Genomic DNA, 20,365 nt, shown 5'->3' on the forward strand with positions numbered 1-20,365 from the left:
CAGTACTATCAGGGGCTTTAAACATGTACTACAATTGGTTATGACATTTACCTGCCTTGCCAGTAAGGAGACCTCTCACAAATAGATTATCACATAGTTCAACTTCAAACTATAAATTTTATAATTCAAGAAACCTAATCAAAAAGAATAACTTGGCTGCAATAAATGGAATGATGCAAAAGTACCAAAACTTGTAAATTTGTTTTCTTTTAGCAACGGGGACCTCCTTGTTCCAACCCATGCTCTCAAGCAAAGGTTGTGCACTAGTAGTACTATGTAGCACAAAATAATTATTCAACTTGAATCTTTGGACTCTAAGGGCCAAAGGCAATACTAATAGTGCCACTAGGAGGAGCAAAAGTAGAAGAACTAGAAGGAAAGGGAGGCATGGAAGAACCCTCTTCAACATAGCTTTAGCATGTGGATAACATTAAACTCCTCCAATCGCCTCTTCTTAGTTTCATTTTCTTGTTCATATGTTTCTAACTAAGCGTAAAAAAAACAAATTGGCTCAGCATTTGCTTTTTTACATGTCAACATCATTGCCACATATGTCAACAATATGGTATTTAAATTTATTGATGCCACCATGATTAATTTCTTTACAAAGTAACATTTTGTTTGAATTTTGTTTTGCCGAAGTCTTCAATATATTTTCAAGCCTCGCCTTTTTTATGCATTGGCAAAAATTAATGTTTTCAAAACATGAAGGTTATTGCAATAAGACAACTTTATGAACAAATTAACAATTGAGCATTGTATTTTACAAAGTTATGTTGCCAATTCATGAAACAATTCCGACTCGGAGCACGTGAATCGGATCCGCAAATTAGTGATTTTTTTTCCCAATTATGATTCATGGAGGATTCGTGTGGGTGTGTGTGTGTCTATACTAAAAAATGAGAGAAATATACATAATTCTAAAACTAAATCATTTCATAGTATGAATCTATGATTCTCGTATAAATCTATAGATCAAAGCCATTATGATTATGAGAAAGTAATTATGAAAAATAAATTTAAAAATCAAAAAGGATCTAAACTAATCCAAGCACGGATCCAAACCCGGCATGAATCCAGTAACTAAGCTTATAAATTAATAGAAAAAATCAGCAATCTCTACATTTGCGCATTGTGTTTTTTCTCAAAGAAAATCAAATTTAAAAAGAAGAATTTGGAAAAGTAAAGTAGCACTGCATTTTTTTAAATAAAAATTTGCAAATATATGTTTACAATTAAAAATTAAGCTTTTATATTGTTCTACTTCTCTCATTGAAGTATGAGATTTATATTTTCATAGAAAACATTCAAGAATTGAAAAGTAAACTTTAAAAAAAAAAAAATTAAAATATGAAAAATCTATAAACATACTAAAAGACCAACAAAATCTACAAAATTTAACACTTACCACTTTCAAATGAGTTGAGAAGTCTTGGTAGAGCTATTCTGGACAGTTTGATGCTCTCAATGCAAGTATACGATTGCCCCGATATGATTTGTGGAAGCTTTTTAGCTCTTCTTCCCTATTGGTTACAAACCTATGGCCTCTTGTTTTTCATCCTCTCACTTTTCCTCTATTGTTCTCATAAAAAGCAAGTAGATCATCTTTTAAGGAAAAATAAAAAAGGTATGTTAAAAAAAGAAAGGTAGATTTTTTTTATTTTATTTTTTTACAAGCCGGCTACTATTGTCGTTGGTCAGGTCATGGACCATAGATCTGATAGGCCATGTCATGACTCGCTAACTCAGCGAATCATGCGGGCCATGTGCTACGACTCGTTGGGTCACAGATCTGGGTCATTTTGACCAGCCTAAGCCTAGGCCTTCTCTGCTCGCTAACCCAAGCTACATTTGTGACCCTGAGTGACTTTTTGGACTTTGCTAGATACACCTATAACATTTCATAAATGATGGAATTCCCTTCTCAGTCTTTGTTCATCATCTCTAGGTGATTATGGCTAATATTTAATTGTTAATGTCATGATGAAGAATATCAAAATATCAATATAATCCATCTTTTTTTTTGTTAACATCTATCTCTATATTTTGAAATGTTGAAATTTTAACTTTGAAGTATTAGTATTTTACATTTTTCAAAGTGGGATATACTGTGTAAATTTTTGAAAATACGAATTATATAAATGTTGAAATTTAACTTTGAAGTATTAGTATTTTACATTTGTCAAAGTTGGATATCCTTCATATAATTTTTTTACAATACAACTTATTTATTAATATTTTTAGTATTTCTATCTCCAACATTTTTTGTCAAACGGCATGCTAGCACCCATCCCCTTTACCGCTACCAATCCCCCATCTCTTGTTGACTGTGTGACAAATGACTACCATGGAAGTATTATAAGGATGTACATATGCTTGTAAGTTGTAGTAACTCATAATACATAGATACACAAAAACTGGACAAAGTAGCCTAAGTCTACCACATTCAGCTAGTCTTTCCCACAAGAGCAATGACAAGCTTATATTCCAAATAAATTTTCGTACTGAATCAACTTCTTAATAAATTACATTCAATAAAGATCTTGAAATGGATCTCTGATGGTTGTAACTGTTTTTGCATGCGAACTAGTTTTCATAGTATGGTCAAATCTTCGATGTGGTTTATTTTTATAAGGTTAAGCAATGTTATTGTCAACATCTTAGAGAAAAATGGAAAAAGGTTTTCGAACTGGAATTTGTAAAAGCTTAAAAACCATGGAACATAGAGTTTTCAGAAATGAACAATTCTTTTGGAAAAGTTATTGATATAATGCCAAAAATTGAATCATTTGGAACACTACCATTATGATCCACATGGCAACTCAATGCCAAAAAAATTAAATGCCACCATCATTTACCAAACATGTGCCACTTGAAGCAGCTATTATTTCTCTTACTCCTTTCCAATGATTAAAGGGGCAGCACAGATTTCAACACTATCTCAAATGTGTGAGATTGTATAACTCCAATAATCACCAGAAAAATAAGCCACCTCATATTCCTCAAAATCTATTTATAATTCAGATCACATTTTTCTGCAGTGATATGTACTCTATACATCCTTCTATTTATAATTCAGATCACATTTTCTGCAGTGATATGTACTCTACACATCCTTCCCTTCCTACGCAAGACAGCATCACAGATTATACATCTCCCATCAGAGATTTTCAGATCCAAGCATAATTTTTATTGCACATTTCTTGGCAATATTGTTCTCTATTAAAATGAGTTACTAGCATTTTTATCTTCACTCTGATTCTTATTTCTAATCTTCTGTCAAAGCAAAACAATCTCTGGGATTTTCGTGCTTTTACTCCAGAGAAGTCCTGGGATGCGAAAGAAATTCTTAGATCTCTCCATTATGAAGTGACCCAATTCTGTAACAACCTATCCTATTTGGATAAGTGTAATACACCCTCTTTGAGATTTAATATAATAACAATAAATAGAAATAACTATAAAATATTTTATTGCTAAATAACCTATATCATTAAATGACCTAAGGAAATAAGAATTTATTAACATAATATAATAATCTAATGGATACAATAACATAAAAGTTGTATTCGTAATATGACTAAATATTAGTATTAGGTTAATAACCAATAATATATAAATAATAATAAAAGAGGTATAAGAAATAATTGATATTAATATAATATCAAGTGATTCTAAGCATGAAATTATGAAGCATATAATTTGACTTAGCTATATCAATATAACAATTCTGATTATTATTAACATCAAACAAAGAATTTGATTATATATTGATCAATAAAATCATTTACCAGCCATTTAATATACTAACCAAACAATAGCCGTCGGTTATGAGGCAACGCAACCCATGAACAGGAGTCCATATGACTATGGAGGCATGGGGAGACTTGGGAAAAAATGGGCGAAAATGGAAACAATAAACATCACTGCAGCATATAGCCATCGAGATATCTAACGCAGAAAGGGACAGTCATAGGGAAGATATCATCACAGCTAACATTGTCAAGTCATCAAAACTTCATTGCCACCAGTATCATTGGGCAAACACATAAGGAAGCCATCTGCAACTAGAATTGCTATCACCGATACATAGAAAAAAGGAAAGCATGCACATCTAGACTCTACAGGGAGATGATAGAAGGAGAAACGAACATGGGAAGCCATCAACAGGCCTGAGTTAGGGAACATATGTTTAGTAGCAGAATGAGCAGAGGATATACCGTCAATGTTAGGAGAATGTCCAGGTTCTAACACCCAAGAATACCACATGAATCGGTCATCGACTGCAAATAAAGAATGATAGCATGGAGATTCACAGGGAAAGGTAACAGTCTTCTAAAAGCCGTCTAGTATTCATCAAATGAAGGAGCACAGAGTCAGCGTGAGCCGGATAAGTTAGTCCAAGAAATAGTGGAAGATAAGCTACCATAGTATTTGTCACACGAGACTTCCATGGTTATCAATTCAAGAAGGATAATCGAACATAAAACTATAAGACATCCTGGACGATACACTGATATATGGAGGGGTGAGTTCAGCTTTGGGGCTTAATCGACCATGAGAAGATCTAAAGGAACATAGTAATCAGCATGCAAACATCGGTGTCAAAGAGATCTTTTTACTAATTGTAACCAAGTGTTGACAGTGATAAGGAATACAATAAAGTTAATTAAGAATATAGAACTGAGGATCAATATTATATGAGAGTATAGGGAACATCAGCACTTCTCATATATTGAGTTAAATTACTGCCACAATAGTCTTATACATGATTTCATTTGTGGTCAACAGCAGATGAACAGACACAGGTGGGAAAAAATAGGAGACAGTCATGTTCTACAGTCAATAGTTGACCTACTTATACAACCAGCATCTAACATACAAACCTCAGACAAGAATTCCACAACACCTTAATTACTAAGCAGTGAACGCAGACAATCCATGAAGCGATAAAATACAAGAATGATATTTCAATAAGGATATTATTCAATAGAAACATAAAAACATGCACTAAGCCATCAAGCTATGAAGACAATGATAAGAATCAGGAGCAGACAATAAGTAAGAGATAAGAGGACCAAAATAAGAATTAGTGAGATGCAGTGAGTTAAATGATAAAATACATAACAAAGGTTGACATAGAGTTAAAGATAACTAGATTGTAGAGTTATATTTTATAACAGAAAAATGAAATAATAGACAAAGAATAAATTAACTAAAGGAGCATATAATTGCAAACTGGAGTGGCTACCAGAGGTATGTAACTTTGATATCTATAAGTTAGAACTAAACATGAATTATATAGATATAAGATAAATATGTATAATGAGGGGAACTTATAGTTCTCGTGGAGACCAAGTAGATTCTTGGTAGAGTATGTTCGTTATGGATGTTGAGTTTCTCACAAGAGAACTCAAAGATTAGAGGACATTCTTGATTGAATGTCAGAATTCCAAATTGGATTCCAGAGAGGGATTTATAGAGAATCCCTTAGAGACAATATATATTGTAGTGGTCAAACATATGCATATGTCAAAAATAAGAGACTTGGTAGAGGTGGGATCTCTACCCAGTAGTGTTACCAGAGATCCCAAAGAGGCCTAAGGGAGTTGTTCTTTCTATGGTGATTACCTAATCGAGATAAAATTCTCACCAGAGGGTTAGGTGACTGGAGAAAGGATCTCTTCCGAAGCATTAGGAAGGGTAGCTTGGGTAGTATTTAGATTAGTATTTACTTAAATCTAATATTGCTAATATGTTTTACATACAATTTTCGATATTGTACTGATAAATGGTTGCAGGTTACAGCTTTCAAACCTAATCGGAAAGCAGGGACATTACAATAAGAATTACAGATATACAATAAAGCATATGTGGGTTACCCCTAGTGTTCTTCAAAAACTAGTTCAAACACTACATGCACCATAACATAACAATGTATTTTTCATCCACAAACTTTTATTACTCCTCAGAGGGTAAAATTTCTTGGAGTTACACACTTTAACAAAACTATATATACATATTCCTTTCAATGATTGATGGCGTAAACATTTATAATTTTATATGCACATATAAGCACAGAGATCATCCATATACAAAAACATGCCAACGATACAAGAATGCATTGTACAATCAAGAAAATTCCGTCTTCTTTTAAAATTCTTCAGATTTGAGAAGAATATCAGGACATATCAATAGAATGGAAAAAAGAGGAAGATTACCTATTCTATACATAATCCGGAACTTTCTATAAAGCCTAAGGAAAAGTTTTTACCAAATACCTGCTTCTCATTCACAAAAATGCTCACAAACTCTCCAATTTTACCAGCTCGGCGAAGCTTTCTTAGAAATACAGCAAAACGCTAACAATAAAACATTCACAATCAATTAGATATGTGGGGTATAAATACTAACATGTGTTTCTTTCAATTTTTTACTTCTAATATTGAAACTACTAAATATAACCATATGGCATATGTAGAAAAACTATTAACAGTTTATTTGAAAACTACCTGAGGCCGCCTATGCACCCCAAGAATAAGCCCATTGAAAATAACTAAAAATGTCTTGGGTGAATGGAGTTCTTCGCCAGAAAGCAAACTCAAATCTTCAACTCCTAAAGTACGGCACTGGAATTTCCAATTCAAACATTAGAAAGACTATTGAAAGTAACAAATGGAACTGAACAGTTTTTGTTTTGAAACAACAACACTAATCAACATAAATTTACTCTAGAAAAAAAGTCAACATGACAAATCAAAATGAGTATATGTTTGTCCTGATCAAACCAAAGGGAATACAAAACAAACCGAGCAAGGCGGCAACAAAACCATGGTAAACCCATCCATTTTCTCAATGGATGTTCCCCTTCCTAATAAATTGGTTTGGTGGACTGTTGGCTTCTTCAGTTTGGTTCTTATGAGCTAATGAGTTAGGTTTAGGGGACTTTGAAGAAATTCTGTCTAGCTGTTTGGTAGTATCAAATGTCTAGTTGAGCTCCGACAGTTATTATGAGCATAATGCCCTTATCTGGGTTAATTTTGGAGAAGTTCTATACCTCATATTTTTGATAAATCAGTTTCTGGCACTGACTAAGCCAATTGGTCAAGTTGCTATTTTAAGATACATCAATCAGAGCAGTAGATATCTTTAGTTTTATATTTTGTATAGTCTAGTGCATTTAAATAAAACAACGATATTTATTATTATTTTAATATGAATATATGGTGCCAGATATTAAGTAACGATATTTTGATTTATTCAGTAGGCCTTTTGGAAAGGGATGCCATCTTGGGGACATAAATGAGCAATAGATTAAATAAAATATTCAAGGAGAAAGCAGTCAACCCTCTTGTAATGGCTATAAAAGGCATTTCTGGAGTTCATTTTAGACATGCTGAGTTTGATATTTTACTAATGTCATTTTTTTTGGAGGAAATTGTTCTTTTCAAGTTTGGGAGAACAAAATCCCTTGCAAAAAACATTCTTCATGTTGCTGAGAGTCATTAACTGGAGGATAGTGGATGTTTTCATTCAAGAGACAGTTGAGCTTATTGGTATTTAAGATTTTCACACATTGCTTGGAATTCTAATTTCTTAAATGTTCTTGGAGGGCCAATTAGGAAGCTTCGGAAAAGGCTTGCTGCTGTTTGCAATTACTAGCTCAGCTCGGCTCTTTCATAAGCTGGCCACACCTATTGAGTAGGATGTACTTCTCCAGGTGAGTCAGGAGGACATTAGAGGCTGGGTGTTTTCTGTTGGAGAGATTTATTGGGAGTTTTAGAGGCCTTTGATGCAATATCAGTTCATCTACTCCATGCCCTTCAAGCTGCGAGTCAATATGCTAGAAGCCTATTAAAGCAATGTACATGCTGGTTATTTCATGGTGCAGAGCTCTATTCTTCTTTCCAGCAAATGCACATCTTTAATTAATCTTTATGATAACAATAGACCATCTCGATATTATAAATTTTCTATCAGCATTATACTCACAGATTATAGTTGATTTGAGTTTTGAAAGTAGCAAATTATTTCCATTATTATCTGCTACTGTAAACCTGTATATAAGCATTATACATCTCTGAATTTAACTCTCCTTTATCTCATTCTATCAACAACCAAAAAAATAGAAAAACTAGACACAACAGGACTGCAGATTACAAATTTTGGAACACCAAAACGAATCCCTGCCCTCTAAATCGACAAAACTATTTGAAACACTAAACCAAACTCATTTTACCTAATTTTGATTGCACATGACAAATATCATTCCTTTCTACTAAACATCCATTCTTGATTATTATTACAGGAGGGTAAAGATTGATCATTGAAAGTTTCAAAGCAGTTGCAATATTATTCCTATCCATGAGAAAGACTTCATTACTTGCCAACAAGATCATAGAAGAAGATTTTGAAAAAGAGGTGAATTTTTTCTTTATTTTCTTTTCAAGTTTTCTGTAGTTTTGTTTTACAAGCCTTCCCTTTCTGTTTCCTCTTGTTACAAGCATATCATTATGCTAGGAAATATTTAAAAAGGTGTTAATATGTGTATGTGTGTGTCTATGTGTTTCTATTCGTCTATGTCTGTGTATGTGTATGTGTATGTGAAGGCATAGGCTTATGTGTACGTGTCCTCCCTAAGGGCACATTCCCTACAAAATATGACATATTCGAAAGGGAATGTTTTGGGAACACAGAAAAAAGAAAGAAACGCTTGTAACCTATCCCCTAGCACACCCAATTTTTTTAAGGGAAGCCAAGGTTTATTAGGGAATAGCTAACCATCCCATAATGTACTCAAGCACCTTTCAATAAACTTGCAACCTTTTAATGCATGTTTCATTTCTAACATACCCTATAAGATGACATAGACTCAAGAAGCGTTTATGTTTATTAATCTTCTACCAATCTAGATTATGTTTATAAGCATTAATTTTTACCTTCTAAAACATTACAAATAGAGTGGGCCACCTTTGAACCCCAATGAGGAATGTTGCCTCTTGATCCCTATGAAACCTTCCCCAAAACTTGTTTTATACCAGTGAAACACAATAATGCATTTTGGTCCCTAAACACCCATATTACGAAAAAAGGGATGTCCTTGATACATGGGGGCAGGGAAGGAGCCAATGCATCCCTACCACCGCTCAACTACCACTACACCATTGACACACTCTTTTGGGATGGAAAAATGGTACAATGTCCCTCAAAGGAGGCCAACAAGCTCATATTTGTCATTCAACAAGCTCAGATTTGCATGCAAAGGCATTCAAAATGTTGCACTTCAAAGGGAGCTGAAATACATTGGGAGAAAATGCTTCAAAAATGAAGAATTCAAAGGCCATAACCTAACACCCTTGCAAGAGGCATTTCCCCTTGAACCCAACAATAATTGCCACCTCTACTTTTAAACTTGAAAACAAAAGAAGAAATTGACATGAAGAACAAATTGAATCAGGTTCATGTGTTTTTACTTAGTGAACTACCTCGCCCACACCTCCGTTGGCAAATGGTTACTGCTGCCAAATCAAGATTCGTAACAACGGACTAACTGCCTCTTGAGGATTCTATAAGTCTAGAGATTGTGGTGCGCATTGAGAGGTCGATGTTTTGGTGCAACAACAACCACACTTGTAGCAAGTGGTATCAAAGCTTGGTCACAAGTTTAAATCCCCTCGAGTAATGTCGAGGGGGTGATTGTTGGCAAATATCAACTCTCTCTTGATGAAAAGAGACTAACTGCCTCCTATGTGACATGAAAATGACTCTTTGAAACTATTTTTTGAGAATCTACAAGGAGTTGTTGCGACATAGTTTACCACATTGCACCTCAAACTATCACCAAAAGGGCTACTCTCAATGTTAAGCTTGAGGAAAGACTCAAACTTCATGCTATATTGGCTCAATTGACAACCCATACAGGAATTCATTTACCATGGCTAAGACTATAATGGAGAATCTCCAATGCTTCTTTATTAACACCCAAATTCCAGAGGTAAGCTTTTTCTTAAGAAGAGCAAATCAAGTCAATCGTGCGATTGCAAAAACTTTGGCAACTAAGATTGAGAATGATTTGATTCTTGCTAGGAAAATAAGTCCATCTTTGGCATCATCTTCAACCAATAGAACAAATGGCACCAAAATGCTTGGACAAAATTGGAACAAAATTGCCTCCCTATGAGCCAAAATTGCTCAAACTCACCCTAGATTTGGAGACTTGAAAAAGTTGCCAACCAAAACCACCTAGGACAAAGACTCATCCTTGATAAAGCAAAAGGGGTCCCCATTTGCAATGGGGCGATGGTGTGAAAACCACACAACAAGATATTGATTCATGCTCTCTTGGGTAAGTGTTATTGCTTAATGGTTCAATCTTACTTGATTGATGCCTTAAGGTATGGGTGGGTGATGATTGATAAGCCCCCTTCAATGTTTATAATGAATCCTCCTTTATTGGTGGAAGAGTCACCACCTTTCATATGGATTGAGTAACCACTTGTTGTTGTTGCCTTCGAGAATATAATATTATTTTCCAAATTTATCTCCCTTGGATGTCCTCAAGTCAAAACTACTCCCCTTTATATCCTCCAATGTGAGGAAAAGTCACAGCACTTCATAATGATCACAACCTTCCACAACTACCACCCTTTCAAAGGGTCACTCACAACCCTTCATCATTGTTTCCCATTTGAGAGAGTCACTCTCTTATGTTTTTTCCATTCCTTTCTTCTTCCATTAATGTTCCCTTAATTCATGTTGCTCCAATCTTTCTTCCTTCCTCCATACATCTACTTTCAAATGAGCTCTCCTTTTATATCTTAGGTTGAGGGAGTTGTGCCACAACTCTTCATTGCATTTCTCTTGACCTTTCATTAAACTTAATTAATTTATAAATATATTTATTATATTATATTTGTAAACAAAAATAGTTTTATTATTATTATTTATTACAAAATCCTAATATAGAAAAGGGAATTTACATAACCCAAAACATTTCCACTAAAAACTTGCCAAACATCGAAGGCTGGTTTAGCTAACACAGTAGAAAAGAAACAAACATGTAATGCATGTCTGGCCTTGTGGTCTAGGAAGGGGCTAGTAAGTAGTAGATCCATTCACCAAAATGGGCCAAGTCATGCCACCAGACCAAGGGCAAGCAGGCTGGGGAATCTAAGTAATATGAGTAATGCTAGTACAGTGACAAAAGCATTGCCTAACTGCTCCGCCGGCTCTGATGTGTGTAGTTCCAGTATCCAAAGGCCAATTTTAATTGTTACCCATGACCTGCATGTTATTGAAAAAAACAGATGATCAACATGGAAGCTATAGAGAGCAAAGTGGAGTCTTAAGTCCATTAATTTGATATATTTCATTACAAGATGACAATGTATGCATCATATGCAAATTGATTGTGCTCACACAGGTTAAATGAGATTTTAAAATCAATAATTTGTCTAGCCTAGACATCGCAAAACATACTTTTATATGTTCCAAATTTCAAAAGTAAAAGTTGACAAGGGATAAAGTCATTACTAATTATGCTTAGAAAAGTTAGCAACAGTATCACACTAAAGTTGTAATTCAAGTACATGGCCCAACAATAATTCAACAAATATTCATATTCTAACTAGGCATAGCTTTACTTCTGTTAAATTTGACATCATGCACATGTTTATTTTCTTAATATTGGATTTCATGCAAGGAGCATTTCAGGCATTCAATCAATTTAGCCATGCAGTTATAAATTTCTGCATAAACCTTGTGCTTCATTAGCATAAAATAATAGGTTTTTCTGATTTCTAAACTTATTTATTCACTCCTTGATCTAGTTATAGTGGGCTTGCATTCTTAGTTCTAGCCATAATCTGGAATCTTCTCCTCTTGCCTAACTTCATTTTGAAATAATAAAAATCCAATGTCAACTGAATCAAAACAAGTAATCTAATTACCTCTATATTAGTTTATATTATGACTTGAAGAATCGTCATTAATCTAAAAACAGTACTACAACCCTAACGTTTCAATTCACATGAACTATCTTCGAATGCAGCAAACATAGACCTAAAAAATCAAGAAATCATGGTTCTATTCTAATGTGTTAAAAGATTGAAATTATAAGATTCAATATAATACCACAGTTTTATTCTATAATAATGACAGCGTACCAGTGAAATTAGTGGGCCCTCTTCCTCGTCAGTTGTGACATGAGTCATTAATGCAAGGTTTTTGACAAGCCCACAAGCTTCTCCCTCTGGTGTGTCACATGGGCACAGCATACCCCACTGCTCAAGAATGCCAGGTTAATTTAACAAAGGCGTACTTCATGATATTTTACTTGAACAATATGTTTCAGAAGTAAACATTGACATGGCATACATGAAACCCACCACTGATCTCTCAAATATTTATGAAATTCAAATTGTCTCAATTGCTTAGCTGAATTCTGTTCATAAAAGGTTACCTGGCTTGGCTGTAAAGCCCTTGGGCCGCTAACTTTTCGTGTCTTTTCAAACTGAGATGAAATACGTGTCATATGCCCCAATGCTGCTATGAATGATAGCCTTGAAACAACCTAGTTATCCATATCAACTTTGCAATATTATTTTTCATTAGAAGGAACCTATGTGGTAGGAAAACCATGCTAAAAGCACACAAAGGTAAAGCAGGTTAACAGATAATAAAAGTTTGAATTTTTCAAGAAAGACGTACAGTAAATAATTTATATAAATAATAAATCCGAAAAGCTACCTGTGTAACACCCTTTCTTTCCATTCGAAACCGTTTTACAGTCCAGTTTCCACTGGAAATTGCATGCTCTAATCCATAAGTAAGAATGTCCCCCCGCATGACCTGTAAAAATATCCAGTCAATTGCATTATTTTATGCATGCATCACATTTTATGTTCCTGCAAATCTATAAATTAATTGTTTTGATTATTTAAAACACAAGGACAAACTGTTCAAAACTAAACAGATAAGCTTAGAGCCACCGACACTTATATGAGGTTTTAGTCAATTTCAAACCCCATGAAATCAAAAAGCTTCTCTAAGAGATGGAAATTTCAGGTTATTCCACATCTGTTGCCTATCACATAAAAATGGTCTAGTACTCTTTCCAATGCATCCCTTTCAATGTTGAATTGAATAGAGGAATTGTATCCCCAAAATTCACAGATTTTGCCAGCTAAATATGATTCATAACTTCATTGTATTTACAGATTCATATAAATCCAAGAACAGCCCTATCTTGCACTATTTAAACCAGGCTCTCTAGTGGAAACTATAAAACATAAACAAAACAATAATCCCAGAGATCACTACTAGTTGGTTCCATCGCTTGAATACAAAATCAAGAATGTACAATTTTGTTCTCAATGACATAATTTAATATTTTGCCCTGGTATGCCCCCATGCACACACACCTACACATGCAATTTTAGAGTATACTTATGTCTAAAATTTCTTACATAAGTAGTCAAAGGAGTAAGTGAGAACGAGACTAAGCAATAGATTACACAATGTTTCCTAAAACTTGTTTCTAGTTTTGATTAAGCATATCCCCAAAGTTCACAGATTATGCCAGCTAAATATGATTCATAACTTCATTGTATTTACAGATTCATATTAATCCAAGAATAGCCCTATCTTGCACTAGTTAAACCCGGCTCTCTGGTGGAAATTATAAACAGAACAATAATCCCATAGATCACTACTGGTCGGTTCCATCACTTGAATACAAAATCAAGAATGTACATATTTTGTTCTCAATGACATAATTTAATATTTTGCCTTGGTACCTACATGTGATTTTAGAGTATACTTATGTCTAAATTTTCTAACATTAGTAGTCAAAAGAGTGAGTGAGAATGAGACTAAGGAAGAGGTTACACAATGTTTCCTAAAACTTATTTTAAGTTTTGATGCAGCGTCATAAAACAGCCCTAACTAGAGAGGGTTACAGAGGTGGTTTGATAACTTTCAGTCCAAAACGTCAGATAAAGTTCTTTCTTCCTGTGCAATAAATCAAACAATGAAGAAAAGGCTTTGGCGACTTTGCAGGATGAGAGCATCAAAGTCAAAGGTGTGTATCAAAGAGGACATTGTTGGAAAAAAGTCTAAAATAAGTTCGAGATTAAAAGTTATATGGTTGCTTTGCCTCTGCTTATCGTCCATGTATATTAGTAACTCTATGTTATCAAGGGAAGAACAAATTGTGGATAAGGCCCCAATGGCTCAAAAGAAACATTATGAAAAACACTTGTCTAGCATGCAAGGAGAATCTCATGGTGTACAGAGAGCTACAAGAGATTAAGGTTTTCTGTCCTGACCTTTGAAGCAGGGTGAAGATGTTCATGGTTACTGACAAGTTACAACAATGGTATTCTTGAGGTCTCCAATTTTATGACCAATGCCACGGCAGACTCAAGAGAAAACAGTTGTGGCCAAGAGTCATTGGGACATCTCCAATGATGTTGAGCTTCTGAATCTTATGGTCCTGGTTCTGGTTCATTAAATGGATGGACTCAACAAGGATTCGTGGAGGTGCTCTACATGAACTAGACAGATGGAGTTCAGTAGCTGGCAGTAGTATGGCACAATAGAGGAATTTAAATGAAATGTAAGTGAGTGCAAAAACTTCTCTTTCTGGTCAGACTTTTTGGCGACTGACCATATGAATGACTTTCAAAATCTAGGTCATGTCTATACATAATGCTTAGGACCATAAAAATGCATCTTCAAATTTGTCTTTACAATATCAATTCTGTTTGATCAATTATATCAAATGAAATTTCAAAATGTGATGAAAAATATTTCAGGGCAAATGCCCAATAGAACCCTCAATGTTTAATCACAGAAATTAAAATATATATTTCATTCTGTTCTGTTAAATACATTATAAGAAGAGAAGATGCCAAAAAAACAAATCTATTACATCAAGATTAATAAAATTTGATTATCATGGAATGTAATTTCAAGCATGGAAGACTAGAACTTTCTTCCTCCATTACAATTACTCTCCTGGGAAATCTATAATCTAAATCTGGAAATATGATTAATAAACTTTATTACCCAGCACCCCTAGGCCAGTTATTTGACCCACCTTTGCAACATCAAATTTGGTTGAGACGTTCTGCTTTGCAAAGGTGGCATCAACCTGTCTTTTGATCTCAGTATTCATTCGTTTAAACAAATCCTGCAAAGAAAAGAAAGTGTGGTGCGGCCCACATTAAGATCCAAATATATCTCATTGTCAATTGGCTAAAATGTAACATTCCTATAATATATCTGAAAATTATGGAAAAGTAAAACATGAAACTAGAAGACTTAACTTGGGAACAAATAGAAAGGTACTTTGTACTAATATCATGAAATACATGTGGACTAATTTTACAGTTGCCCACATCAAGGGAACATTAAAACACATAATCAATGCTTCGTGATCATAATTGATGTTTTGTGATAATTAGTGCTTCCAAATCTATCTCATTGTCAATTGGCTAAAAATATCATGTCTATAAATAGCATTGTCAAGGCTCACCTCAAAAAGCAAAGACAATAGCTGACCTGCAAGCTCTAATCGTTTATTTCCCACATAATCCTGTCAATGTCAAACAAATGAGTGATAAAAGGTGACCCAAAGAAATATTTAAAAAACCTTTCTGAAACCAGTACCCCAATCAACAAAGCTCTACTCAATAAAGGATGCCATTTGAACTACAAGCTAGAAAATCAGTTCTTGCAATTCAAAAATGTAACGATTAGATATTTCAATGGTCTGATCAAACAAAGAATGAAACTCTCTACTACACAATTACTAAGCGAAAAAAAGATATAAAATCTTGTAGCCAACAAAATGGACAATCAGAACATTGTCAGGCGTTATATTGAAAAAAAAGGTTGTAGGAAGGGAGTAGAACCAATCGGCAGGAGGCTATCCTCCAATGAAAAGGTTATTAGGAAGTCCAGTCATGATATTCTTTTATTTCTTCTACCTCTAACGAATTGGAGGATAAAAATGGAATCTTCAACACAAAGAATTGATGGAGCTGTAAGTATATATGGGACAGCAAGGGAATACTCATATAATTAGAGAGGATAAGAAATGTATTTATGGTTACATACACAAAAATCATAAACATGTAATGTCCTTTTCTTAAACCACATTATATGTGCCCAAAATACAGAAATCCAAGTGAAACAAATAGTAAAATATAGTTAGAGATATAAACCCTGTTTTGGAGATCTGCAACCAGATTATATATAACACAGAACAAATACTTTATTCATATATGCAATACGACTCGAGTGACTCTAGCAACTCAAGCTTGCCAAGTGGCGACCTCTGCAGAGATACAGGCCTTGGATTCAGTGATGAAGGAGCTGGAGAATGTTATATCTTTCTATTATGTTCTATTCTGTGTTATATCTGTAGCGACTCTAGTGACTCGAGCTCGCCAAGTGGTGGCCTCTACAGAGATACAAGCCTTGGATTCAGTGATGAAGGAGCTGGAGATCGTTATATCTTTCATGAGAGTGGGATGTCCAGCGGCCTTTATAGTTTGTTTTAAGGAGCGCAGATGGCCGAGTGTAGAGACTACCGAGATGAGAGAGGATTGGGCCTCTATGAGAGAGATAGGTATGGAGACTCGCATAGAGGCTCTGACTCAAGAGATAGTCAGGATACATAGGGATGCTTATTATACACTTAGGAGGAGCCAGGCGGACCGAGTAGTGGCAGAGAGGGCTTGGGAGGACTCAGCTACCAAGGTAACAGCGATGAAGGCAACTTGGGAGTCGGAAACAACAACCTGGTAATCCGAGAGGGAAGCATTGTTAGCCCGGCAAAGTCGTCTACAAAAAGTGGCAGCAAAGCAGGAATAGTTGGCAGCAGAGGAGCAAGTGGTAGAGGGAAAGGAGAAAGAGCTTGGGGAGATTGTTGGAATACTGCAGTCAGCATTGAAACTTCAGATGGAGGATGAAGCACATTTGAAAGTACGAACATCGCAAGTGTATCAGCTTCGAGCAGAACTGGACAAGCTGAAGGCACGGACGTCTACTACACCAGAGACACTTCCCTCTTAGTTTTTTAAGTCTTGATGTAATTAATCATTTGGGTTTCATTGTAAGAGTTGTCTTTATTTTGTCGTCTGGAGATGACTTTACTTTTGGGGGAGGACGATGTTGTCGGTAATTTCTATATTGTAGCTGACGGTAGAATTGTATCCGAAAGGGCACGTGACAATTAAGTTGCCCCTTCGGGAAAGTATATGTACATCATTAGTAGGGACTATTGAGACATCATCATAATCATTATTGTAAGCATTGGGTGCATATTGCTTATATGAATAAATTATCTGTTTTGTGTTATATCTTACTATACTACATGCGATAAGTATCTGTTTATCCTGAACAATAAATAAAGGAGCTTCAATAGGGTGTCCTTGACCCTCAACACAAGGCCCGAGGTGAGGACCTTATCCTCTCGGCCTTAAGGGTCCTTAATTAATGGTCCTTGATCATTGTTAGGAGATGGCTTTGTGGTCCATAGCCAATGGTCCTTAACCATCTTTAAGAGGAGGCATACCTAGTAGGAGTCTTCACTGTTCTCCCTCCTTGTACTCTCTTCCATCCCTCGACAAAATTGATAATGTGAGATTTCATATTAATAAATATATAGACATTAAGTTCAAGTACTCATTAATTGTATATAATCAGGTATAAGCATCATGTATTCCCATCTATATATAGATATAAATACATAGGTGAATCTTCATACAACAACAATTAAGAGATTATAAATAAATCATTTTGTTTTATACACTATTGTATCTGCTACTTATCTAATGTGTTTTTGTTGTCTTGATAGATCATCTCTGTTGAACATATGTTCTCTTATGTTGCTAATGATGCTTGTTGAATGATTGATTGATTCAATGAAATCTATGTTACCGAGTTTGTATAGGCATGCCCTATATCAGGTTTGGGTACACACCTACTAGGGATACGCACTGGGCACATGCCCAATGTTGTGGGTATGCGCAGGTGCACACACCCATGCACTACTGCATATTCACAGATCTAGATACATACCATGTGTGCACCCAGCACGTACCCACGTGCACCAACAGGCTCAGGCAAGGAAAAGTAGGCCCTAAACAATTTTAAACCATTCTTTTTTACTTTTTGCTTTCCAATCCTAAAACTGTTGGATTTGTAGCATCTGTCGGATATCTTCTGATATCTTCTATCTGATTATTGCTCAAAAGGAATCACAAATACTCTCATAAATATACACGTGTGTGTGTATATATATATATATATATCTGTATGAGAGTATTTTAATTGACTATATTAAACTGATTCGATCCCTTCAAACTCTGTACATATGCAGCGATCATATCACAGTATGAATATGATTCCATTATTCACTATTATCGTGAGCCACTTCATTGTGTTACATCACTGATTGAGATCAGAAGTTATGAAGCGCTAAATACCAGTCATGATCGGATTTCTTGAAGCACTGATGTGATTTAGTATAATGGATCCTCACTAATGATTAAGGATAATTGTTAAGGGTTGTCTCTACATGAGACACAACACCTCAATCCTTATATATACGAAGTGGCATGATCATTTGGAAACACATCAATATAACACATGCTATTACCAGCGATCTGTATACTTATAACACATGCTATTACTGCTATTGAAGGATTCAAATACAAGTAAGATATCAAAATTCATTTCTTGAATGATCTAGTTATATCCTCACTGTGATAATTATAAGAATTAGAGCAGTCAAGTCTGAACATAATTTATAGATTAAAGTTCTACCTCTGATCTCATTTCCATAACAAAAATAACCCAACATGTGGCCTCCAAACACACTTCCATTTCATTTTTTCCTCTCAATGCGCTCTCACAAAATTTTCTCTCCATCTTGGCATTTTGAAGAAAGATGATTGTATTCAGAGGAGATCAATTGTGGAGCACCAAATATTTTCCATAAAGGAGATTTGAGTGTTTAAAGTATGCATTTCAACCCTATTCTTTAGTCTTTTGATGGATTGCATTTGAACCCTATTCTATAGTGTTTAAGGTATATTTTTTTCCACATTTTTTTATAGATTACAAAATGGCTAGTAATCAAAGTTCAATCGGTGGGGAGGGAAGTCAAAAATTCAAAATTGATAAAGGATCTCATCTATGGAGACATACCACAAGAATTCACAAAATCCTAGAGGTGGGGGCTTTGTTTGGAAATGTAATTTTTATAATGCACACTATAATAGCTCTTATTACCTACTAAAACTTCATTTTATGGGCCCTAGTTGTAAAGGGATTAATGTGTGATAGCCCATATAAGAAGGGGTTGCAAGTTGCACAAATAGGCGCATTTATAAAAGTACAAAAAGATGTTGATAATTTGATTGCAAAAGGAAAAGGTGTTTATAGGTCCCAAAAAAAAAGAAACAATGACATTACCCTTTCAAACAATTACGGCCTCCATAAATCCCTTCTTGCCTACGCCCTCTACTAAAGATGAAGATGAAGAACAACCAATCCCCACCCATGAGAGAGATCCATTAAGAGATCAATGGAGGCAATGAAAAATTTGCAAGTTGGCTCTACACCAATGGTCTTCAATTCAATTTTGTAAGATCAGTCTATTGGCGAGATATGGTGTCAGCAATAACTAAAACACCTCCTGGTTACAAAAGCCCTAGTATGAAAAAGTGTCTACCACCTTATTGCAAAAAGAAGGCACAAATGTAGAGGCCCAACTAAAACCAATTAGAGACTCTTGGACGGAAACCAGTGTATCTATCATTTCTGGTAGAGAGAAAGATTGCAAAGCCCATCCATTGATCAATGTAATTACAATGTCTGAGGGTAGTTGACTATGAAGGGGAAGTCAAAGATACAGAGCTCATTTCCAAGATTCTCATTGACTCCATAGAGATGGTGGGTAATGAAAATTGTGTCCACGTAATTATGGACAATATAAAAGTTTGCAAGGGTGCAAATAGTTTTGTAGAGGCAACATATGAGAACATCTTTTGGACACAGTACACTCTCAATTTGGTGATGCAAGAAATTGGCACCCAATAGAGTGTATGAAAGAAACATACCATGATGCAGAGGAGATCCAAATGTTTGTGAAAAACACCATATGTTACAAGCAATTTTCAGACGCTTTTCAAAATTGGAATTATTCAAGATAAAATTAATTTAATTAGTTTCATTAATTCACTTATGTCATGTTTTACATAATTGAATAAAATGTCTCCTTTCCATTATTTACAAATTTTAAATGTGTTCTTAACATACTATTAACATGTTCTCAGATTGCTAAGACTTG

At 34.9% G+C, this 20,365-nt stretch overlaps 1 protein-coding gene across 9 annotated transcripts in view; it reads right to left on the reverse strand.

Annotated features, from left to right (window-relative positions):
• The window catches only part of NRPC2 (nuclear RNA polymerase C2), a 217,515-nt gene that overhangs the window by 82,505 nt on the left and 114,645 nt on the right, over nucleotides 1–20,365 (reverse strand). For all 9 annotated transcript variants that reach the window (XM_089829229.1, XM_089829234.1, XM_089829230.1 and 6 more), the window contains 7 exons: nucleotides 15,539–15,598; nucleotides 15,101–15,193; nucleotides 12,748–12,849; nucleotides 12,461–12,571; nucleotides 12,165–12,281; nucleotides 6,513–6,629; nucleotides 6,282–6,362 (listed from right to left, as the gene is read on the reverse strand). In XM_089829229.1, coding sequence (XP_089685355.1) covers nucleotides 6,282–6,362; nucleotides 6,513–6,629; nucleotides 12,165–12,281; nucleotides 12,461–12,571; nucleotides 12,748–12,849; nucleotides 15,101–15,193; nucleotides 15,539–15,598 — 681 coding nt within the window. The remainder of the gene's footprint in view (nucleotides 1–6,281; nucleotides 6,363–6,512; nucleotides 6,630–12,164; nucleotides 12,282–12,460; nucleotides 12,572–12,747; nucleotides 12,850–15,100; nucleotides 15,194–15,538; nucleotides 15,599–20,365) is intronic.

This window comes from Cupressus sempervirens, chromosome 5 (assembly GCF_028749045.1).
Source record: "Cupressus sempervirens isolate cs-2001-9-10 chromosome 5, ASM2874904v1, whole genome shotgun sequence".
In the NCBI taxonomy this organism is placed as follows: domain Eukaryota; kingdom Viridiplantae; phylum Streptophyta; class Pinopsida; order Cupressales; family Cupressaceae; genus Cupressus; species Cupressus sempervirens.